The 25,735-nt window shown below is 40.4% G+C and overlaps 1 protein-coding gene and 1 long non-coding RNA gene across 2 annotated transcripts in view; one reads left to right on the top strand and one right to left on the bottom strand.

Annotated features, from left to right (window-relative positions):
• LOC786796 (antigen WC1.1) overlaps positions 1 to 25,735 on the bottom strand; it is a 118,566-nt gene that overhangs the window by 57,323 nt on the left and 35,508 nt on the right. The window contains 2 exon segments of the mRNA XM_059887262.1: positions 7,497 to 8,201; positions 14,180 to 14,500. Coding sequence (XP_059743245.1) covers positions 7,497 to 8,201; positions 14,180 to 14,500 — 1,026 coding nt within the window.
• Positions 8,026 to 14,610, top strand: LOC132345383 (uncharacterized). Its single transcript, XR_009494734.1, has 3 exons — positions 8,026 to 8,226; positions 10,054 to 10,148; positions 14,467 to 14,610. It is a non-coding gene; the product is annotated as an uncharacterized lncRNA (long non-coding RNA).

Below are 25,735 nucleotides of genomic sequence, written 5' to 3'. Positions count from 1 at the left end.
CATATTTAAAAGCAGAGACATCACTTTGCCAACAAATGTCCATATAGTCAAAGCTATGGTTTTTCCAGTAGTCATGTATAGATGTGAGAGTTGGACTATAAAGAAAGCTGAGAGCCAAAGAATTGATGCTTTAGAATTGTGCTGGAGAAGACTCTTGAGAGTCCCTTGGACTAGAAGGAGATCCAACTATTCCATCCTAAAGGAAATCAGTCCTGAATATTCATTGGAAGGACTGATGCTGAAGCTGAAACTCCAGTACTTTGGCCACCTGATGCAAATAACTGACTCATTGAAAATGACTCTGGTGTTGGGAAGGATTGAAGACAGGAGGAGGAGGGGATGGCAGAGGATGAGATGGTTGCATGGCATCACCAACTCAATGGACATGAGTTTGAGTAAACTCCGGGAGTTGGTGATGGACAGGGAGGTCTGGCATGCTGCAGTCCATGGGGTCTCAAAGAGAAGGACACGACTGAGTGATTGAACTGAACTGATCTCAGTAGTAAGGAACCTGCCTGCAATGCAAGAGACTTAAGTGATGCGGGTTTAATCCTTGAGTCAGGAAGTCCTACTGGAGAAGGAAATGACAACCCACTCCAGTATTCTTGTCTGGAAAGTCCCATGGACAGGGGAGCCTTGTGGATACAGTCCAGGGGTCACAAAGAGTCAGACATGACTGAGCAACTAAACAACAACAGCAACATACAATATTTCGGGCTTCCCAGAAGGCACTAGTGACAAAGGTTCTGCCTGCCAATGCGGGAGATGCCAGAGACACAGGTCAATCCCTGGAGTAGGAAATGGAAACCACCTTCAGTATTCTTGCCTGGAAAATTCCATGGACAGAGGACCCTGGCGGGCTACAGCCCACAGGGTTGCAAAGAGTCAGACATGACTGAGAAACTGAGCATGCAGCCATGCAAATTGTTAGATCCTTCGTTCTGAAATATGGTGAAAGCCTCATGATTTTGTGCTGATTTTCTGTCTGGATTATTTACTGAAGGTGGAGTAAGGGCATTCCCCACTATTATCATAGTGTGGTCTATTTCTCCCTTTAGATCTGTTAGTGTTTACTTAATATATTTAGGTGCTTCAAGGGGAAGTATACATTTATGATTATTCTTCTTCTGGATGAATTGACCCCTTTATCATCATATAATTGCCTTCTTGTTTTCTTGTTACTATTTTTGGCTTAAAGACTTTTGTCTGATGTACTGTAGCTACCCCTGCTCTCCTTAAGTTTTAACTTCCCATGGAATATCTTTTTCAGTCCCTTTGCTTTGAGCCTCTGTGTTAGTCATTCAATCATGTCTGACTCTTTGTAACCCCATGGACTATAGCCCCACAGTCTCCTCTGTCCATGGAATTCTCCAGGCAAGAATACAGGAGTGGATAGCCATTCCCTTCTCCACAGAATCTTCCAGACTCAGAGAGAGAACTCATGTTTCCTGCATTGCAGACAGACTTTTTACTGTCTGAGCCATCAGAGAAGTCACTTTCAGTCTCTATGTGTCCTTAAATCAGAAGAGAATCTTGCTTAGGCAGCATATAGTTTAGTCTTGTGTTTTTATACATCTAGTAACTCTTTCTGAGTAATGAATTTAATACACTTACATTTTGACTAATTATTGATATATAAGAAATTCCTCATTTTAGTCTCTCAGTCGACTGTGTCCAGCTCTTTGCAACCCCATGGACTACAGCACTCCAGGCTTCCCTGTCCATCACCAACTCCCAGAGTTTACTCAAACTCATGTCCATTGAGTCAGTGAGGCCATCAAGCTATCTCATCCTCTATCATCCCCTTCTCCTGCTTTCAGTCTTTCCCAGAATCAGGGTCTTTTCCATGAGTTAGGTCTTCACATCAGGTGGCCAAAGTATTGCCACTTCAGCTTCAGTATCAGTCCTTCCAATGAATATTCAGTGCTGATTTCCTTTAGGATGGACTACTTGGATTTCCTTGCAGTCCAAGGGTCTCTCAAGAGTCTTCTCCAACACCACAGTTCAAAAGCATCAATTCTTCGGAGCTCAGCCTTCTTCACAGTCCAACTCTCACATCCATACATGACTACTGGAAAACCAGAGCTTTGACTAGATGGACCTTTGTTTTCAAAATGATGTTTCTACTTTTTAATCTGCTGTCTTGGTTGGTCATAGCTTTTCTTCGAAGGAGAAAACAGCTCTTAATTTCATGGCTGCAGTCACCATCTGCAGTGATTTTGGAGCCCTCAAAAATAATGTCTGTCACTGTATCCATTGTATCCCCATCTATTTGCTATGAAGTGATGGGACCAGATGCCATGATCTTAGTTTTCTGAGTTTTCAGCTTTAAGCCAACTTTTTCACTCTCCTCTTTCACTTTCATCAAAAGGCTCTTTAGTTCTTCTTCACTTTCTGCCATAAAGGTGGTGTCATCTGCATATCTGAGGTGATTGATATTTCTCCCAGCAATCTTGATTCCAGCTTGTGCTTTATCCAGCCCAATATTTCGCATGATGTACTCTGCATAGAAGTTAAATAAGCAGGGTGACAATATCCAGCCTTGACATAAGGCTTTCCTGATTTGGAACCAGTCTGTTGTTCCATGTCCAGTCCTAACTGTTGCTTCTTGACCTGCATACAGATTTCTCAGGAGGCAGGTCAGGTGGTCTGGTGTTCCCATTTCTTTAAGAATTTTCCACAGTTTGTTGTGATTCACACAGTCAAAGGCTTTGGAGTAGTTGATAAACCAGAAATAGATTTTTTCTGGAACTCTCTTTCTTATTCAACGTTCCAACAGATGTTGTCAATTTGATCTCTGGTTCCTCTCTCTTTTCCAAATCCAGCTTGAACATCTGGAAGTTCACAGTTCATGTACTGTTGAAGCCTGGCTTGGAGAATTTTGAGTATTACTTTGCTAGTGTGTGAGATGAGTGCAAGTGTGCAGTAGTTTCAACATTCTTTGGCAATGCTTTTCTTTGGGATTGGAATGGAAACTGACCTTTTCCAGTGTTGTAGCCACTGCTGAGTTTTCCCAGTTTGCTGACGTATTGAGTGCAGCCTTTCACAGCATCATCTTTCAGGATCTGAAATAGCTCAACTGGAATTCCATCACCTAGTGGAGGTGTTCATAGTGATGCTTCCCAAGGCCCACTTGACTTTGCATTCCAGGATATCTGGGTCTAGGTTGGTGATCACACCATCGTGGTTTCTGGGTCATGAAGATCTTTTTTGTATAGTTCTCTGTGTATTCTTACCACCTCTTCTTAATAACTTCTCCTTCTGTTAGGTCATACAATTTCTGTCCTTTATTGCATCCCTCTTTGCATGAAATGTTCCCTTGGTTTCTCTAGATACCAAGAAATTCCTAATGCCATCTTATTGCTTTCTGACTGTTTTGTAGTCCCAGTGCATTGTTTTGTTCTGCTGCATTGTTTTGTTAGGCAGTTACCACGAGTCTTACATAAACATATTATATATATGTAATGGTTCATTTTATGCTGATAGCAACTTAGGACACCTACAATTGTTCCAGTTTTTAATCCTTCCTTTCATAGTCTGATGTCACATTTTATCTTTTATGTTGTGTGTGTGTTAACAAATTGTAACATCTACCTGGTTTTCAGGCTTCACAGTGGTAAAGACCCTGCCTGCCAATGCAAGTTCAATCCCTGGGTTGGAAAGATCCCCTGGAGAAGGAAATGGCAACCCACTCCAATTTTCTTGCCTGGAAAATCCTACTGACAGAGGAGCCTGGTAGGCTACAGTCCATGGTGTTATAAAGAGTCAGACATGATTGAGCTGCACGCACGTGCGCGCACACACACACACCTTGTTTTTACTATTTTTTTCCTTTAACCTTTATACTATAGTGAGGTGGTTAATACACCATTCTGGTACAGAATTAGAGGTTTCTAAATCTCACTTTATATTCACCTTTATTAGTCTATTGTATACATTCATTTATTTTCATGTCACAAATTAGCAGTATTTCATTTTGGCTTGAAAAAGCCCTTTCAACATTTCTTATAAGTCAGGTCTAGCAGTGATGAACTAAATCCCTCAGCTTTTATTTCTCTGTGAAAATCTTTACTTCTCTTTCCTATGTGAAGGATAACATCACTGATAGAGTATTCATGACTGGTAATTCTTTTTCTTTCAACACGTTGAATAAGTCATTCCACTCTCTCCAGGCCTATAGATATTTTTCTGAGAAATCCACTGATAATCTAATGAGCGTTCCAATGTAGATGACAATATTCTTTCCTGCTACATTAATGATTATCTGTTAAAATGTTGACAATTTCATTATACAGTATCCAGGAGAAGGTATTTTTGCATTCAGGTAATAGGGTGATCCTTTGTGAACTTGGGTGTCCAAGTCTCTTCCTTATGTTTGGAAAGTTCTTGGCTATTATTTATGTAAATAAACTTTCTCATATCACCTCCTTCTTGACTCTAATTATTCTAATATTAGGGATCCTTCCTGAATCTTAATTTTTCTAATATATGTATGTTGGGTGGAGATTCAGAGATCACATAGGATTTTTTTACTCTTTTATATTCATTTTTCTTTATTCTCTACCAATTGAGTTGTTTCAAATTTCCTATCCTGGAGTCACAGATTCTCTCTTGAATGTTGTCTACTCTATTTTAGATACTCTCTGTTACATTTATCTCATTTCACTTATTTAATTTTTCATGACCAATATTTCTGTTGGTTCTTTGTTATAATTTCTGTCTCTTTGTTAAATTTCTTATTGTTTTATTCTTCTGATTTCATTGAATTGCCATTTTTGTAGCTCATTGAAGTTCTTCAAAACAACAGTGTTGGATTCTTTCTGCTGCTGTTAAGTCGCTTCAGTCATGTCCGACTCTGTGCAACTCCATAGACGGCAGCCCACCAGGCTCCATCATCCCTGGGATTCTCCAGGCAAGAACACTGGAGTGGGTTGCCATTTCCTTCTCCAGTGCATGAAAGTGAGAAGTGAAAGTGAAGTTGCTTAGTCATGTCCAACTCTTAGCGACCCCATGGACTGCAGTCCACCAGGCTTCTTAAGCTAGATCAAAATTCTGTCATCAACATGTGACTGTCAGTTTCGAGGATATTTGTCACCGTTTGTGGTGATGACATCTTTCCATCTTGATGGTCCTTTGCACTGCTGTTTTTTTGCATTTGAAGTAGTAGACAACCCTCGCCCCTCAAATCTTTAGTAATTACCTTTAAATGATATATACTCTTCTCTGACCTTGTATGGATATACACACTTGGTGTTCCTTGCTCCTTCTGTTGCAGAAGTTTTAACTTTTTTGTCTTCTCTGGTTCTTACCACTCACCAGGCTGGCTTCTGGAAACATCTCTTTTGTTTGTAGAAGATTCTACTTCAGCTCAAGTGTGTGGTTACCCTCTTACCCACAGGTCTGCTCTGTTTTCCTGAAAACATTCCATTTACTAGAGTTTACTCTCACACTCCACACTTGGGAATACACACAGGGAGCTGTCAACAGAGTAGAGGTAGGTGTGGGTTGAGTACTGAGGGCACTGGGGATGCCCACAGGCCCAGAGACAGCAATCCTTCTGTGAGGTTTCCCCAGAGGCTTGTGCAGAAGTTTCTTGTTGAAATCTTGAGTACAGTCAGCAAAAAGTGCATCCATCTTATACCCTTTGACATTCTCAATAACCTTTCACATCCTTTCTCTGCCCCCAGTCATGAGGTCTGGCCCCAGAACTCTTGGTACTATTAGAAAGAAAAGGGTTTCTCCAGGTGCCTCCCACTGAGCTGGGGAGCTGGACACTGACAGATTTTTTCTCTTTTTCCCCAAGGAAAAGTTCCCAAAGCCTAGGTCTCCTCCATGCTGTGTTGCCTTGGAAGGAGGGACAGCACTGAAAAAGAACTCTTAGCACCTGCTCTCTTTCTTGTTTTTTTTTTTTTTTCCCACTCCAGTGTTCTTGCCTGGAGAATCCCAGGGACGGGGGAGCCTGGTGGGCTGCCATCTATGGGGTCACACAGAGTCGGACACGACTGAAGTGACTTAGCAGCAGCAGCATAGATTGTTGAAATCTACCCTCAGGAATCATGGACTTCTCTTTGAGAAGTTTTCTCTTATCTGTAGGTGTCTGACCAACTCAGCATTCTCCAGGTTTCTCCAGGTTTTCCCTGACCATTGCCTAGAGGGGTTGGAGTAGGTTCACTGGCTCCTGCTGACTGCACAGACCTTACAAAGGACTCACTTCCTATCACTGGGTGCACAAGTGAATGAACATCCTCCTGGTCCCTTGGCATCTAGCACCAGATTCCACAGCTTTCAAGGAGGCTCCTTTGATCATGGATATACAGCTAATTCATTGTTTAAAACAGAAACAAATGGACAGACATCTTAAAGCACTATGATGCTTTTGACAAGACTTTTGAATATTTAGTTCACATGAAGAAATGTTTTGAAAACGACCACTTGAAAAATTGACACAAAAAGGAATGTGTGTATATTAGTTACTCATTCATGTCCAACTCTTTGTGATCCTATGGATTATAGCCCACCAGGCTCCTCTGTCCATGGGATTCTCCAGGCAAGAATACTGGAGTGGGTTGCCACTGTCCTTCTCCAGGGGATCTTCCCAACCCAGAGATGGAACCTGGGTCTCCTGTATTGCAAGCAGATTCTTTACTGTCTAAGCCACAAGGGAAAAATGAAAAGGAAATCTGAATAATCCTGATTTCATTAAAAATACTGAACATGTAATTAAAGCCTTTCTAAAATAACAACATAAACCAAACAAAAAGCTAACAACTACAGGCTTATATGTATTTCAAAATAAATTAATAATATTGTATGGTCCTCTCTGGTAGTTAAGAATCTGCCTGCCAATGCAAGAGACATGGGTTCCATCCCCACTCCAGGAAGATCCCACATGCTGTGGAACTATCACGCCCATGAGCCACAACTACTGAAACCTGCTTGCCTTAGAGAGTATGCTTTGCTTCAAGAGAAGCCACCACGATGAGAAGCCTGAGCACCACAACTAGAGGGAAGCCCCCACTCACTGTAAACAGAGGAAGCCCGTGTGCAGCAACAAAGACCAAGTGTAGCCAAAAATAAATAAATAAATCTCTAACAATAATAATCTTGTGTGAGATTAAAATGTCCTGAATTTCAACGGATGTCTTTGTAGTTAAAAAGTGCATGCTGAGTAAAGGAACCAGATATGTATAAGTAGTTTTATGAAAGTTCAGAAAGAAAAAAAACACTGAGTGAGATATAAGCTCATTACTTATACACTGCTCACTAAGATTACATGTAGGTAAATAATAATGTTTATTTTTAAATGTATTATTCCTCTTAATATTTCTTGTCATGACTTGAAAATGGATTAACAATTAGAAGAACCGTTTCATAAAAAATAAAGATATTTTGTGAAATATCTATCTTTTGAAGCCAGTTTTCCCTCAATCTCTGCTCTTGGGGACATTTCACTCCAGGAGCATCCTGAGTAACAGTAGTCCTTCCCCCTCTCTTACCTGAGCAGGTCACAGAGGCTGTGTTGCCATGGGAACAGTCAGGACCACCCAGGACAGTCACAGGGCAACTCCACAGAAAGGACTCTGCCCTCGAGCAGTGAAATCAGACTGCTGAGATCTGATCACCTCCTTCCATAAAGTGTGATCCTCGGTGGGTAGAGAGGGCGACTCCACAGCCGAGCTGACGACAGACAATGTTGGCATTGGCCAGAGTCCAGTGGGAGGCACAGAGCGCCCTCCATTGTCCAGAAATGTTCATCTCCACCTGCCCCTCACACTGAGAGGAGCCGTTTGTCATGAGCCGGACTTCTGAGTATCCTGGTAGGAGAAGATAGGACTTCAGCAAAATCTCACCATTTCTCACCTGAACAGAGTGTGCAGGGAGGTTAAGTCCTGATCTACATCTCACCTGAACAGCTCCACTGTGGTGACAAGTGCCCCCTGGACAGGGCACTCTGGGGCAGAACTGGAGCTTACGCTCCTCCCCTTTACATCTGAACTCTTCAGCCCAGACCCGGCCATTTGACTTTCTGAAGGGCAGGTGGTCCAGCACAGACACAGCCTTGCCACATCCCAGCTCTGCACAGATGACCTGGGCAATGGGGAGTGCAAAGTTCCCATCAGACACTGGGGTCCAGTGTTCTCCAGAATGTACTTCTACTCGGCCTAAGCAGGGTCCATCCCCTTCAACCAGACGAACAAATCCTAAGAGGAAACAACAACAAAACCAGTGAGTCTTCATGATCCTGGCTTCACAAATGGAAACAACACATCACAGGCAGTGATGTGAAAGCTTTTCTTTTCCATATTAGGGCATGGAGAGAGAATTTGACAATTAGTGTCACACTTGCATTTTCATGAGCAAGTTTCTGAAGAGAAATTCAGAAAAACCTGCAGGATCAATGTGGGAGGGCTGGATCGCAAGAACTTATGCTTTGAGATTGTTTAGAAATGTGAATTCCTTGGTCTAGAAACCTGAAAATTACTGGGCCCAAGACAGATCACTGGAATAGCTAAATATATATTTTAGCATTGGGTGCAGAAGTAAATTTTCCATTTAGAATCTGGGACCTACAGACCCAAGGAAACTGTGTAATATGCAGGCACTTAAATTTGAACACAGAGATATGCAGAACAGAACCCACCCTGAAGGACGTGGGGTATGAGATTAAAGACCTATGATCCAGACCAGGTTAGAAAGCTTTCCTGGGACTTGTGGGGTTAATATTCTGATCAATTTTTTTCTCACAGGACCTAGTCCCCAAGTGACTTAGGTTAGGAAAAATCCTAAGGCTGGATCCATGAGTGCATGCCAACTTGTAGACAGGTGACAGCTCAAGAGTAGAAATACAGACACTATCACTAAATCATTCTTATGGCATCGCATTTTGGTTTTCCCATATATTTATGGTAAAAATTCCAAGAATTCATTAGGTGATCTCAGTGGGAAAGATGATGAGTTAAGAAAGTTCAGAGAATCACAGAGAGGGGATTGGTCCTGATCATCTCTCTTGAAATCCCAGGATTTATCAATAACCTGGGAGAGAGGGAGTTTTCAGTGGGAGTTTTCCAGACAGCTGTGTTTGTAAATCACTTCCTATTAGAGGCTTTTCTTCTGAGTCAGGAGTCACAGAAAATCCTAAGGGATGTTAGTAATTGATTTTAATACTGTCACTGTGAATGGGCTTCCTAGGTGGCTCTAGTGGTAAAGAACTCACCTGCCAATGCAGGAAACATAAGAGATGTGGGTTTGATCCCTGGGCTGTGAAGTTTCCCTAGAGGAGTGCTTGGTAACCCACTCCAATATTCTTGCCTGGAGAATACCATGGGCAGAGTAGCCTGGCAGTCTACAGTCCATAGCATTGCAAAGAGTTGGACATGACTGAAGCAATGTAGAATGCACTATCATTATATTAATTCTGTATTCCTATCCAGAGAAAACTATGCATTCTTCTCAGGCACACATGGGGTGTTGTCCAGAATAGAGGATTTGTGAGGTTACAAACAAGTCTAAACAAATTCAAGAAGATTAAATCATTTGAAGAGTCTTTTATCACCACAGTGGAGTGAAACTAAAAATCAGAGATGATAAGAAAACAGGAAACTAAAGAAATGTCTAAAAATTGAATAACACACTCTTATTTTGGGATTGCTTTTTCATTTCCACAAACAATGCCACTGGACTTTTGATAGGGATTGCATCAAATCTGTACATCACTTTGAATAATACAGACATTTAACAATATTAATTCTTCCAGTCCGTGAACATATGATAACTTTCCATTTATCTGTATCTCATTTAATTTCATTCATGCATGTTCTATAATTTTAAAAGAATCTGACACACTGCCAAAAATAAAGGAATAGAAAAGAGGAAGAAGCCAGCAAGCAAACAAGCTATAACTTGGAGAGTCCCAAGTCAAAAAAGTGTCAATATGAATAAAACATAAATATTTAGGGAAATACTAGTGGAATAAGTTTCTAGATATTACATCATCCTCTGCTCCTCCCATCTGCCAACTAACCCTGCCATCCTTTTTCATTTCTTCCACTTCAGATAAGCAAGCACCATTTTAAGAAATACAGATGGATGAAAAAAAAAAAGAAGAAGCAACTGCTGTAGAAGTTAAGTTTAAATGAGGCATGTGGCAGGTAAGATGGGATCACAGGAAGTTTTGAAACTAAAGGAGGGAAACCAAATAAAAATCCATCACTTGGCCAACAGAGGAACACATTTTAAAAAACTGGAAATAGAACTGCCTTATGATCCAGCAATCCCACTGCTGGGCATACACACTGAGGAAACCAGAAGGGAAAGAGACACGTGTACCCCAATGTTCATCGCAGCACTGTTTATAATAGCCAGGACATGGAAGCAACCTAGATGTCCATCAGCAGATGAATGGATAAGAAAGCAGTGGTACATATACACAATGGAGTATTACTCAGCCATTAAAAAGAATACATTTGAATCAGTTCTAATGAGGTGGATGAAACTGGAGCCTATTATACAGAGTGAAGTAAGCCAGAAGGAAAAACATAAATACAGTATACTAACACATATATATGGAATTTAGAAAGATGGTAACAATAACCCGGTGTATGAGACAGCAAAAGAGACACTGATGTATAGAACAGTCTTATGGACTCTGTGGGAGAGGGAGAGGGTGGGAAGATTTGGGAGAATGACATTGAAACATGTAAAATATCATGTAAGAAACGAGATGCCAGTCCAGGTTCCATGCACGATACTGGATACTTGGGGCTAGTGCACTGGGACGACCCAGAGGGATGGTAGGGGAGGGAGGAGGGAGGAGGGTTCAGAATGGGAAATACATGTATACCTGTGGTGGATTCATTTTGATATTTGGCAAAACTAATACAATTATGTAAAGTTTAAAAATAAAATAAAATTAAATTTAAAAAAAAAAAGGAAAAAAAAAAGAAATCTTGAAAAAAAAAAAAAAGAATGACGGTGACTCACTGGAAAAAAAAAACAACCTAATTCTTCAAATACAACTCCCTGGTTTCTGAGTGCGTTCTGATTATTTTTTGCTAGAGTTTTTACCAGTAAATGATTGCCTAGCAATTTCCAGCATCCAATCAAAAAATTACTAGAATTCCCCCAAAAGGAAAAAGTAACTCATTACAAGTTTTTTAAAAGAATAGTTAAAAATTGATTCTGAAATTTAAGAGATGATTGAATTGGCTGATAAAATCTTTAAACTACTAATGAAGCTTAATGAAGCATAAAAATAAACATAGAGAGAAAACTAAAAATAAAAACAAATGGGACTTCTAAAACTAAAAATACAATATCTGGAATGAACAATTATTTGGATTAATTTAACAAGAGGTTAGACATTGCAGAATAAAAGAATTGGGACTATCTAAGCACAAGCAGAAACAGAAAAAAATAAAAATATGAATGGAAGCTCAATGGCATGTGGAAAAATATCAAATTATATGTGTTTTTAAAGATTCAGAATAAGAAATGAGTAGGAGAAAATGTTAGATGACAGATGGAATTCTTCCAAATTTAATGAAAGCTGTAAACCCACTGATCTAGGAGGTTAAACAAATCCCAATTGAGATAAAGAAAACATTCTTAGAAAACCCTATAATACAATTGCTGAAATCCAGTGATAAATATACAAACAAAAAGACAGTCTTAAAACAGTCAAAAAATTTGTCACATTATATAGAGGTAAAAATGATAAGTTGTCCTTACTTTTTGTCTGAGGCAATTTAAGTCCCATAACAAAGTCAAAACATATTTAAAGCATAGGACCTGGGAGTGAGGGAGTTAACCTAGAATTCAGTCACATATGAAAATACTTTTCAAAATTGAATGAAAATTTAAATGATTTCAGATAAATGATGATAGACTTTGATGTCATCAGACATAACACTGCACAAAATAGTTACAGAAAGCTCTTCAGACTAAAGGCAAATGATAACAGATGACAATGTGGATCCACCCAAAGCTATGGCTGCTGCTGCTACTGCTAAGTCGCTTCAGTCGTGTCTGACTCTGTGCGACCCCATAGACGGCAGCCCACCAGGCTCCCCCATCCCTAGGATTCTCCAGGCAAAAACACTGGAGTGGGTTGTCATTTCCTTCTCCAATGCATGAAAGTGAAGTCGCTCAGTCATGTCTGACTCTTCGCGACCCCATGGACTGCAGCCTACCAGGCTCCTCCGTCCATGGAATTTTCTAGGCAAGAATACTGGAGTGGGGTGCCATTGCCTTCTCCAAGCTATGGAGACTGCACTAAATAGTACCTCTTTGGGTAAATATAAAAAAGCTTCTCTCGTTTTTAAAATAATAGAATATATAAGGCAAAAATAATAGCAACACATTATAAGATTTGTAATGTAATTGTAAGTAGAACATATGACAAAATAGAACAAAGGACAAGAACAGGCAAGTGGAAGTTTACTATAGTACGTGTGACATTGTGTGTTGTGACAAAATGTCATCTAAAAGTAAACTGTGATTAAAGAGTAAAAACTCAACACTATTAAAACTCCTTAAAAGGTGATATGGCTAATGAAACCATAGAGTAAATAAAATAGAGTACTAAAAAATACTCAATTAAAGATTTAAATAGGAACCAAAAAAATATAGAACAAATAGCAGGCCAGCATACTTAAATCAAAATATATCAATAATTACATTAAATTTAAATAATTTAAAGACTCCAAATAAAAACAAGACATTCAGACTAGATAAAAATATATGAATAAATCCATACGCTGTCTACAAATATCTGTTCAGTTCAGTTCAGTTGCTCAGTCGTGTCAGACTCTTTGCAACCCTAGGGACTACAACCTACTCTTTATAGGGACTACAACCTACCTACTCTTTGCAACCCTAGGGACTACAACCTACCCCTTTGTAGGGACTGCAACCTACCTACTCTTTGTAGGGACTACAACCTACTCTTTGCAACCCTAGGGACTAGAGCACGCCAGGCTTCCCTGTCCATCACCAATTCCCAGAGCTTGCTCAAACTCATGTCCATTGAATCACTGATGCCAACCAACCATTGCATCCTCTGTCATCCCCTTCTCCTGCCTCCAGTCTTTCCCAGCATCAGGGTCTTTTCCAATGACTCAGTTCTTTGCATCAGATGGCCAAAATATTGGAGTTTCAGCTTTAGCATCAGTCCTTCCAATGAATATTCAGGACTGATTTTCTTTAAGATTGACTGGTTTGATTTCCCCATAGTCCAAGGGACACTCAAGAGCGTTCTCCAACACCACAGTTTAAAAGCTTCAATTCTTCAGTGCTTGCTTTCTTTTTAGTCCATCTCTCACATCCATACATGACACTGGAGCCAATTTCCACCTTGGCTCAGGCCAAATACACTTAGACAAGATTGAGCCCTTATCATGTATCATTTCATACTCTATTAACCTCAATGCCCTTAGTTTTGCTCCAGCTTCTGTGTTGTAATTGCCAAACTTCAGGTTTCCTGCAGCCTCAGGATCCCCACAAATAGGATGTGAGCTCCCCACCCAGGTGAGCCAGTGTGATGAGATTAGCACCTGACATAAATCCCACTTCTTGTCCTTCCCTGTGACCTAGTGACCTTCAAACACACCAATGATACCCCCTCAAGCCTTTTCATAGTGTAATTATACACATATCATGATTATTGTTTCTTGTTCATGGGTTTTCACACCCCATTTTGGGTCATCTTTTCTATTGCCACCTCTCCCTTGTACCCACTGCTGGCACTCTGTCTCTCTAGGACCTGAGTATAATACACTTAATTTGCCTGCACCTTTCCTATATCCCCTTGTGTACCTGCACTTGTATGACCATCCCATGAAAGAATACAGCAAGCTCCCATGATGAACCTAATTCCTAGAAGTCCAGCTGGGCAGTTGTACATGTATGAAGTATTTGACCTATATCCCCACTTCCTATGATTTATAACAGAGACCTGAAGGGTTCAGTGACCAGTGGGTATGGAGACTTAAATCTAGTGATAAGCAAGACCTTTGGCTCCCATGAGCATCTAACATTCAGTGCATCACTGGCTCACTAGAATGTTCACCCAAGAATGTTCTAAAGGCTGTGATCCATATTTTCGTAGTTTTATTCAGGGGTGAGACTGAGGCTTCTCCTACTTGGGATTCCATTCTTGATCAGACAGCCAGACAGCACTTACCTGAGCAGGATGCTCCAGCATCATTGTCATGGGAATGACCCTTGGGATGATGGTCTTCAACAGTAGAATAACTACACTCTGTGATAGCTGACTCTGGCCCTTTGCAGTGAATATAATGAAACCAAATGGGTCCATTTCCTGGTCCAAATTTAGCCCGTTTGGGAGCATCAACAGCAGACCCACACCCCAGGTGTCTGCACACCACAGCTGCCTCCTCCAAGCTCCAATTCAGATCATTCACTGTTCCCCATTCTCCTTGGTGCTTCACTTCCACTCTCCCCTCACAGCTGTGGGATCCATCCTTCAGCCTCAACTCCAGAGCTGCAAGAGAGACACAGACATAGGACAGAGCAGAGATTTTAGGAGATCATGAACAAGTATAGTGGTAAGTATTTAAAAAATGAATATTCTGATCTCTGAAAAAAAATTTTCCAGTGAATAGCATTTGTTGACTTCTGTGGTATAAATATTCCCACCATGGCCAACTCTAAGCTCCCAATGTGCCTTCACTGAATCTGGAGCAGGAAGGGAGGCACTAGGTATTTCTCCTGGGCCTATAGAACCAGCTCCAGGGACACCACTGAGGATAGGCCTTCAGACACTCTGGATGCTGCCCTCCCTGTAGATATGCCCAAAGCTACTAGGGCCCAGCTCTCAAGTTCAGCAGTTATTTTTTGCACAGCAACACATAACTAATGCAGGGCTTCCCTCCAGAATCAGAAGACAGGAGTGAACAATCTGGAAGTTTATACATGAGCCTTCTCTGCTTCATCCAGGTGAGACTTCTTCCTGTGTAACCAGGTCTGCTGCCTGGTCCTACCTGGAACTGGGACCAAAATCACCTCTCCCCGTCACAGCAGGTCTCACCCAGTGTCCCAGGCTCCTGCCTTCCTGTTGGGAACTGAGACGTGAATTTACTGAGACCTTGAATCAGCTCATTAGCTCTGAATACAGGTCAGAAAAGGAGAATTTTTTTTGAATAATCTAACGAGACGTGGTCCCTGGGACACCATTCACACCACTCAAGTCTCTGGCCTGCCCCATGTGCTCTCACTCCGGAAACAGAAGTGGTGAGTGACAGAGGGAAATGCTGAACTGGAGAAGATTCTGCTGTGTAGACAGCTCAGGCCAGAGTCTACCACAAAATACCACAGTCTGGCTGGTTAAAGAACAGAAATGTATTTATCTTATCACAGTTCTGGATGTTGGTAAGTCCAAGGTTAAGGTGCTGGCAAGGCAAGGCCATGCCAATTTGAGTTCTCTGCTCTTGGCTTGCAGGTCATGTGTGCTTCCCTCACTGTGTGCTCACCAGGCCTTTGTTAGGATATGGGAATTCTGAGAGAAGGAGGGAGATGTGTCTCAACATCTTCTTATACTGTTATGTATTGGATAAGGGCCACATCATTTTGGCCTTATTTAATCTCATTTATCCCCTAAAGGCCCTATATTCTACCCAGTCACAATGGGAGGTAGGACTTCAATACTGAAATTCAGAGGGACACAGTTCAGTCCTTAGATCTGCAGAGGCTCATTCTCAGAAGGAAATAAAGGTACAAGGGAAGAAGGTAAAGGATACAGTAGATACAGGAGGACATCCTGTGATGCTTACTCAGATTTATTAGATCCAACACTGAGCTGAGAGAAAGGGATTGAAATAGGATAGTAAAAGGACACAATAATGTACTTTTATTAGTATCAAAATTATCTGTTGGAAGGCATGTCCTGTGCTGTAAATGCTGAAAACAGTAAGACCATATTCCTGCCTTTATGTACTTTTTATCTAGTTGATGGCACAAACAAGTAGATGATTTCATTACTGTGATAATTTCCTAGAGATTATCTCATTAATGGTGGGTTTGGGCATTGAATTTATTTTGTCTGCTGAAAAGAAAGTGGAATAAATTCACTAAAAATTATCTTCAAAGGGACAAAACTGACAAGGTAGGATCAAAATGTCAGGTCAAACCTGCAGGTAAAATGGAAATCCTCTGAGATAAGAGGCATGGGTTGAATCTGGTACCAAAATTAAAAAAAAAAAAAAAAGTATTGGAGTATTCATGTATTTGCTAAAGAAATGGATTTCATACTATAAAAATTTCTCACAAAGAAAATCACCACCTTCAAAGGCCAGCATGCACACGGAGTTCAGAAATGACTCCCACATCAAGATGAAGGAAGAGAGGGAAGTAAGGAACGAGAGCAGAAAGGAAATGTAACAGAGGCTATGGTGAATGTACGAGTTGACCTGGATGATGATCCCATTCTCCCCTCCTGCAGTCTTTGCATCTTCACCCCCTCACCATTCTGCACCCCAGTGCCTCAGTCTTTTTCAGCTGAGGTGAAATGCCTTCCAAATCTTTCTCCTGAACCCCCTGAAAGCTATACCTTTTTTCATACAAGTTCCTCTACATTCTTCTCTGCTCATTGTTTCTACAACCAGATTTCTTCTAACCACTGTTAATCACTTCCAACAATCCAGTACAGAGGCTGAAATTTCTCTTCCATATCCAACACCTAAGATTGAGAGGAAGAAACTCCAAGAGTTCAATTTCAATTAAAATAATGAAAAGACCTGCTATTCTAATATTATTTCTGCTACATCAACACCACTTTGACTTACCATCACATCACTAACACAAGTTCCTGAAAATACAGAAAAGACAAACCAGTAGGAGGAAACTGGTGACAAAGATTAACAGACAGAGGAGGGCGGTCCTAAGATGGCGGAGGAATAGGACAGGGAGACCACTTTATCCCCTACAAATTCATCAAAGGATAGTTTAAATGCTGAGCAACTTCCACAAAACAACTTCTGAATGCTGGCAGAGGACACCAGGCACCCAGAAAGGCAGCCCATTCTCTTCGAAAAGAGGTAGGACAAAATATAAAGGACAAAAAGAGAGGCAAAAGAGTTAGGGACAGAGACCCGTCCCAGGGAGGGAGTTGTGAAGGAGGAGAAGTTTCAAAACACCAGGAAACCCTCTCACTGGTGGGTCTGTGGGGAGATTTGGAATCTCAGAGGGCAACATAACCGGGAGGAAACAAACAAACAAACCCACAGAATATGCGCTTAACTGCAACTCCCAGCAGGGAAGTAGCCCAGATGCTCCAGTCTGCCACCAGCAAGTAGGGGCTGGACAAGGAGACTCAGGTTGCATGCTTAGGGTAAGGACCAAGCCTGAATGCCCTGAGGACAATCTGAGGGAGCTAACCTGAGATAGCAACCCAAACTGTAGGATAGCCAGAGAGGAAAAAAAAAAAAAAAAAGGAAAGAGAGAGAACTTTCCCATTAAAAACTCCAACCTAAGTCACAGCCTGGCCTGCTCACAGAACAAAGGATTGAGCGAATACCAGAGGAGAGCTAGCCAGCTGCGGACCGGCCCATCCCCTCTCCGGAGGCAGAGAGGCAGGCTGGCAACAGCCAGAGCCAGAAGGCAAGGGGCAATGACGATCTCGGCCCCAGAGATGGCATCCTCCACCAAACTATGAGCAGGCTCCCAGTTGCTAACCAAGTCTTCCTGGGATCCTGGACGGTTGACATCTGCCAGGAGGATCACAGCCAGAGATCAGCTCCCCAGAGGAGACACATGGCACACCTGAGACAGTGCTCTTGCAGTGCACCCAGGAAACCGAGAGGCTGGGACCAGGGAGATGACTAAGATACACAGACCACCTGAAACAGTGCGTTCACCAAGCACCTGGTCACCTGAGCTGCTCGGACCTGGGAAGGGCACAAAACGCATGCCCAACCAAGTCTTTGCCTTGTGGAGTACCTGAGAACTTGAACCTGAGCAGCTTAGACCTGGGAAGTGCACAAAACCCAGGGCCCGCTTTGGAAAGTTCCCCTGCAGAGCAACCTGGAGCCTGAGCAGTGTAGACCGGGAAAGCACAGGTGCTCTGAGCTGCGGCAAATGCAGTGTGGTCCATTCACTGCAAGCACTCCCCACACACACCAGTGATATTATGTGCAGTGTACCTCCCTCTCCACAGCACAACTGAACAAGTTAGCCTAAATAAGTGACCACTATTGTCCCCTTATGTCAGGGCAGAAATTAGACACTGAACAGACTTGCAAACAGAGGAAGCCAAAATAAACAAAGAGGGAACCACTTTGGAAGTGACAGGTGCAACAGATTAAAACCCTGTAGTTAGTATTGAATAAGCATTGGAAGGGGCCTATAGACCTTGAAAAGAAGTGTAAGCTGGAACAAGGAGCTATCTGAAAATGAATTGACCCCACACTGCCCTCAACAGTTCCAGAGAAATTCCTAGATATATTTTACTATTATCATTTTTAATTTTTAAAATTTGTTTGATTTTTAAGTTCTTTATTACTCCTTTAATTTTCATTTTTATAACCTGATATTACCTTTCAAAAAAAAGACCCTATTTTAAAGCAAATTTCATATATTTTATCATTTTTGTCATTTTGTATTGTATTTTTAATATTGTATTTTTGAGAGTCTAACCTCTACTCTAGATTTTTAATCTTTGCTTTTTGGTATTTGTTCTCAATTTTGTACCTTTAAGAATCTAATCTTCAGTAACCGTTTTTACTTAAGGGTGTGATTACTGGTTTGATTGCTCTATCCCCTTTTGACTCTCTTTTTTCTCCCTCAGATCACCTCTATCTCCTCCCTCACCCTTCTCTTCTCTACTTAATTCTGTGAATCTCTTGGGTGTTCTGGGCTTTGGAGAACACTTAGGGACCTGATTACTGGCTAGATTGGTCTCTCTCCTTTTGATTCCCCCTCTTCTCCTCCTGGTCACCTCTATCTCCCTCCTCCCTCTTCTCTTCTCCGTGTAACTCTATGAACCTTTCTGGGTGTCCACATTGTGGAGAATCTTTTCATCATTAACCTAGATGTTTTATCATCAGTGCTATATGGATGGAGAAGTCTTTAGGCTACTGTAAGAACAAGACTGAAAGCCAGAGACAAGAGACTTAAATCCAAAACTTGAGAACACCAGAGAATGCCTGACTACAGGGAACATTAATTGACAAGAGCTCATCCAAAAGCCCCCATACCTACACTGAAACCAAGCTTAACCCAAGAGACAACAAGTTTCAGAGCTAGACATACCACACTAATTCTCCATCAATGCAGGAACATAACCCTGAGCATTAAAATACAGGTGGCCAAAAGTCACACCAAACCGTTAGACACCTCAAAACTCACTACTGGACACTTCATTGCACTCCAAGAGAAGAGATCCAGCTCCACTCACCAGAACACTGATGCAAGCTTCCCTAACCAGAAAACCTTGACAAGCCACTCATCCAACCCCACCCACAGAGAGGAACCTCCACAATAAAGAGGAACCACAAACTTCCAGCATACAGAAAGGCCACCCCAAACACAGCAATCAAAACAAAATGAAAAGGCAAAGAAATATTCAGCAGGTAAGGAACATGATAAATGCCCACCAAACCAAACAAAAGAGGAAGAGATAGGGAGCCTACCTGAAAAAGAATTCAGAATAATAATAGTAAAGATGATCCAAAATCTTGAAAACAAAATGGAGTTACAGATAAATGGACTGGAGACAAGGATTGAGAAAATGCAAGAAATGTTTAACAAGGACCTAGAAGAAATAAAAAAAGAGTCAATCAATAATGAATAAAATGCAGTAAGGGAGGTCAAAAGCACTTTGGAGGGAACCAACAGTAGAATAACTGAAGCAGAAGATAGGATAAGTGAGGTGGAAGGTAGAATGGTGGAAATAAATGAAACAGAGCGGAAAAAAGAAAAAAGAATTAAAAGAAATGAGGACAACCTCAGAGACCACTGGGACAATGTTAAATGTTCCAACATTCGAATCATAGGAATCCCAGAAGAAGAAGACAAAAAGAAAGGCCATGAGGAAATACTTGAGGAGATAATAGTTGAAAACTTCCCTAAAATGGGGAAGGAAATAGTCACCCAAGTCCAAGAAACCCACAGGGTCCCAAACAGGATAAACCCAAGGCAAAACACCCCAAGTCACGTACTAATCAAATTAACAAAGTCAAACATAAAGAGCAAGTATTAAAAGCAACAAGGGAAAAGCAACAAATAACACACAAGGGGATTCCCATAAGGATAACAGCTGATCTTTCAATAGAAACTCTTCAGGCCAGAAAGGAATGGTAGGACATACTTTAAGTGATGAGAGAGAAAAATCTACAACCCAGATTACTATACCCAGCAAAGATCTCATTCAAATATTCAGGAGAAATCAAAAGCTTTACAGACAAGCAAAAGCTCAGAGAATTCAGCACCACCAAACCAGGTCTTCAACAAATGCCAAAGGATCATCTCTAGACAGGAAACAAAGAAAAGGTTTATAAACTCTAACCTAAAACAGCAAAATAAATGGCAATGAGATCATACTTATCAATAATTACCTTGAATGTAAATGGTTGAATGCCCCAACCAAAAGACAAAGCCTGGCTGAATGGATACAAAATAAGATCCCTATACATGCTGTCTAAAAGAGACCCACCTCAAAACAAGGGACACATACAGACTGAAAGTAAAGGGCTGGGAAAAGATATTTCACACAAATGGAGACCAAAAGAAAGCAAGAGTAGCAATACTCATATCAGATAAAATAGACTTTGAAATAAAGGCTGTGAAAAGAGACAAATAAGGACACTGTATAATGAGCAAAGGATCAATCCAAGAAGATATAACAATTATAAATATATATGCACCCAACATAGGAACACTGCAATATGTAAGGCAAATGCTAACGAGTTTGAAAGGGGAAATTAACAGTAACACAATAATAGTGGGAGATTTTAATACTCCACTCACACCTATTGATAGATCAACTAGACAGAAAATTAGCAAAGAAATACAAACTTTAAATGATGCAGTTGACCATTTAGACCTAACTGATATCTATAGGACATTTCACCACAAAACAATGAATTTCACCATTTTCTCAAGTGCACACAGAACCTTCTCCAGGATAGATCACATCCTGTGCCATAAATCTGCTGCTGCTGCTGCCATGTAGCCTTGGTAAATACAAAAAAAATGAAATCATTCCTATGATCTTTTCTGATCACAATGCGGTAAGATTAGATGTCAACTTCAGGAAAAAAAAAAAAAAACAAACTATTACAAATACAAACATATGGAGGCTAAACAACATGCTTCTGAATAGCCAAGAAATCACAGAAGAAATCAAAAAAGATATCAAAATATGCACAGAAAATGAAAACACAACAACCCAAAACCTATGAGATTCAGTAAAAGCAGTGCTAAGTGGAAGGTTCATAGCAATACAAGCTTACCTCAAGAAACAAGAGAAAAATCAAATAAAGAAACTAACTTTACACCTAAAGCAACTAGTAAAAGAAGAAATGAAAAACCTCAGGGTTAGTAGAAGGAAAAAAATCATAAAAATTAGGGCAGAAATAAATGAAAAAGAAACAAAGGAGACTGTAGCAAAAATCAACAAAACTAAAAGCTGGTTCTTTGAGAAGATAAATAAAATAGACAAACCATTAGCCAGACTCATCAAGGAAAAAAGGGAGAAGAATCAAGTCAACAAAATTAGAAATGAAAATAGAGAAATCACAGCAGACAAAATAGAAATACAAAGGATCATCAGAGACTACTATCAACAACTATATGCCAACTTGGAAGAAATGGACAAATTCTTAGAAAAGTGTAACTTTTCAAAACTGAACCAGGAACAAATAGAAAATTTTAACAGACCCATCACAAGCATGGAAATCAAAACTGTGATAAAAAAAATCTTCCAAAAATAAAAGCCCAGGATCAGATGGCTTCACAGGTGAATTCTACCAAGAATTTAGAGAAGAGCTAACATCTATCCCACTCAAACTCTTCCATAAAATTGCAGAGGAAGGTAAACTTCCAAACTCATTCTATGAGGCCACCATCACCCTAATACCAAAACTAGACAAAGATGCCACAAAAAAGAGAATACTATAGGACAATATCACTGCTGAACATAGATGCAAAAAATCTTTAACAAAATTCTAGCAAACAGAATCCAACAACATATTAAAAAGGTCATACATCATGACCAAGTGGGTTTTATCCCAGGGATGCAAGGATTCTTCAATAGTCACAAATCAATCAATGTGATACACCACATTAACTAATTGAAAGATAAAAATCATGTGAGTATCTCAATAGATGAAGAGAGAGCCTTTGAAAAAATTCAACATCCATTTATGATTAAAAAAAACAAAAACAAAAAACAAAAAAACAAAAAAACCCTCCAGAAAGCAGGTATAGAAGGAACATACCTCAACATAATAAAAGCCACATATGATAAACCCACAGCAAACATTATTCTCAATGGTGAAAAGTTGAAAGCCTTTTCCCTAAAGTTAGGAATAAGACAAGGGTGTCCACTCTCACCACTACTATTCAACATAGTTTTGGAAGTTTTAGCCACAGCAATCAGAGAAGAAAAAGAAATAAAATCAACCCAGATTGGAAAAGAAGAAGTAAAACTCTCACTGTTTGCAGATGACGTGATCCTCTACATAGAAAACCCTAAAGACAACACCAGAAAATTACTAGAGCTAAACAATTAATATAGTAAAGTTGCAGGATATAAAATTAACACACAGAAATCCCTTGCATTCCTCTACACTAACAATGAGAAAACAGAAAGAGAAATTAAGGAAACAATTCCATTCACCATTGCAATGAAAAGGATGAAATAGTTAGGAATAAATCTACCCAAAGAAACAAAAGACCTATATATAGAAAATTATAAAATACTGATGAAAGAAATCAGAGATGACACAAATAGATGGAGAAATATACCATGTTCATGGATTGGAAGAATCAATTTAGTGAAAATGAGTATACTACCCAAAGCAATTTATAGATTCAATGCAATCCCTATCAAGCTACCAGTGGTATTTTTCACAGAGCTAGAACAAATAATTTCACAATTTGTATAGAAATACAAAAAACCTTGAATAGACAAGGCAATCTTGAGAAAGAAGAATGGAACTGGAGGAATCAACCTGCCTGACTTCAGGCTATACTACAAAGCTATAGTCATCAAGATAGTATGGTACTGGCACAAAGACAGAAATATAGATCAATGGAACAAAATAGAAATCCCAGAGATAAATCCATGCACCTATGGACACCTTTTTTGACAAAGGAGGTAAGAATATACAATGGAGAAAAGAAAATCTCTTTAACAAGTGGTGCTGGAAAAACTGGTCAACAACTTGTAAAAGAATGAAACTAGAACACTTTCTAACACCATACACAAAAATAAACTCAAAATGGATTTAAGATCTAAATGTAAGACCAGAAACTATAAAACTTCTAGAGGAAAACATTGGCAAAACAGTCTCCAACATAAATCACAGCAGGATCCTCTATGACCCACCTCCCAGAGTAATGGAAATAAAATAAAAAATAAACAAATGGGACCTAATTAAACTTAAAAGCTTTTTCACAACGAAGGAAACTATAAGCAAGGTGAAAATACAGCCTTCAGAATAGGAGAAAATAATAGCAAATGAAGCAACTGACAAAGAATTAATCTCAAAAATATACAAGCAGCTTCTGCAGCGTAATTCCAGAAAAATAAGCCACCCAATCAAAAATTGGGCCAAAGAACTAAACAGACATTTATCCAAAGAAGACATATAGATGGCTAACAAACACATGAAAAGATGCTCGACATCACTCATTATCAGGGAAATGCAAATCAAAACTACAACGAGGTACCATCTTACACTTGTCAGAATGGCTGCTATCAAAAAGTCTGCAAAAAAGAGATGCTGGAGAGGGTGTGGAGAAAAGGGAACCCTCTTACACTGTTGGTGGGAATGCAAACTAGTACAGCCACTATGGAGAACAGTGTGGAGATTCCTTAAAAGCTGGAAATAGAACTGCTATATGATCATGCAATTCTACTGCTGAGAACACACACAGAGGAAACCAGAATAGAAAGAGACACTTGTACCCCAATGTTCATTGCAGCACTGATTACAATAGCTAAGACATGGAAACATCCTAGATGTCCATCGGCAGATGAATGGATAAGAAAGCTGTGGTACATATACACAATGGAATCAGTTCAGTTCAGTTTAGCTCAGTCGCTCAGTCGTGTCCAACTCTTTGCGACCCTATGAAGCGCAGCATGCCAGGCCTCCCTGTCCATCACCAATTCCCAGAGTTTACCCAAACTCATGCCCATTGAGTCGGTGATGCCATCCAACCATCTCATTCTCTGTCATCCCCTTCTCCTCCTGCCTTCAATCTCGCCCAGCATCAGGGTCTTTTAAAGTGAGTCAGCTCTTCGTATCAGGTGGCCAAAGTATTGGAGTTTCAGCTTCAGCATCAGTCCTTCCAATGAACACCCAGGACTGATCTCCTTTAGGATGGACTGGTTGGATCTCCTTGCAGTCCAAGGGACTCTCAAGAGTCTTCTCCAACACCACAGTTCAAAAGCATCAATTCTTCGGCACTCAGCTTTCTTCACGGTCCAACTCTCACATCCATACATGACCACTGGAAAAACCATAGCCTTGACTAGATGGACATTTGTTGACAAAGTGATGCATCTGCATTTTAATAAGCTGTCTAGGTTAGTCGTAACTTTCCTTCCAAGGAGTAAGTGTCTTTTATTTATTTTTTAATTTATTTTATTTTATTTTTTAACTTTACAATACTGTATTGGTTTTGCCATATATCAACATGAATCCACCACAGGTATACACGTGTCCCCCATCCTGAACCCTCCTCCCTCCTCCCTCCCTGTACCATCCTTTTGGGTCGTCTCAGTGCACCAGCCCCAAGCATCCAGTATCGTGCATCAAACCCGGACTGGAGACTCGTTTCATATATGATATTATACATGTTCCAATGCCATTCTCCCAAATTATCCCACCCTCTCCCTCTCCCACAGAGTCCAAAAGACTGTTCTGTACATCAGTGCCTCTTTTGCTGTCTCGTATACAGGGTCGCACAGAGTCGGACACGACTGAAGCAACTTAGCAGCAGCAGCAGCATACAGGGTTATTGTTACCATCTTTCTAAATTCCATATATATGCGCTAGTATACTGTATTGGTGTTTTTCTTACTGGCTTACTTCACTCTGTATAATAGGCTCCAGTTTCATCTACCTCATTAGAACCAATTCAAATGTATTCTTTTTAATGGCTGAGTAATACTCCATTGTGTATATGTACCACTGCTTTCTTATCCATTCATCTGCTGATAGACATCTAGGTTGCTTCCATGTCCTGGCTATTATAGACAATGCTGCAATGAACATTAGGGTACACGTGTCTCTTTCAATTCTGGTTTCCTCCGTGTGTATGCCCAGCAGTGGGATTGCTGGATCATAAGGCAGTTCTATTTCCAGTTTTTTAAGGAATCTCCACACTGTTCTCCATAGTGGCTGTACTAATTTGCATTCCCACCAACAGTGTAAGAGGGTTCCCTTTTCTCCACACCCTCTCCAGCATTTATTGCTTGTAAACTTTTGGATCACAGCCATTTTGACTGTCATGAAATGGTACCTCATAGTGGTTTTGATTTGCATTTCTC

Source organism: Bos taurus, chromosome 5 (genome assembly GCF_002263795.3).
Source record: "Bos taurus isolate L1 Dominette 01449 registration number 42190680 breed Hereford chromosome 5, ARS-UCD2.0, whole genome shotgun sequence".
Classification (NCBI taxonomy): Eukaryota; Metazoa; Chordata; class Mammalia; order Artiodactyla; family Bovidae; genus Bos; species Bos taurus.
Note: the sequence above shows the minus strand (reverse complement) of the source record. Positions and strands in the feature narration are given on the sequence as shown.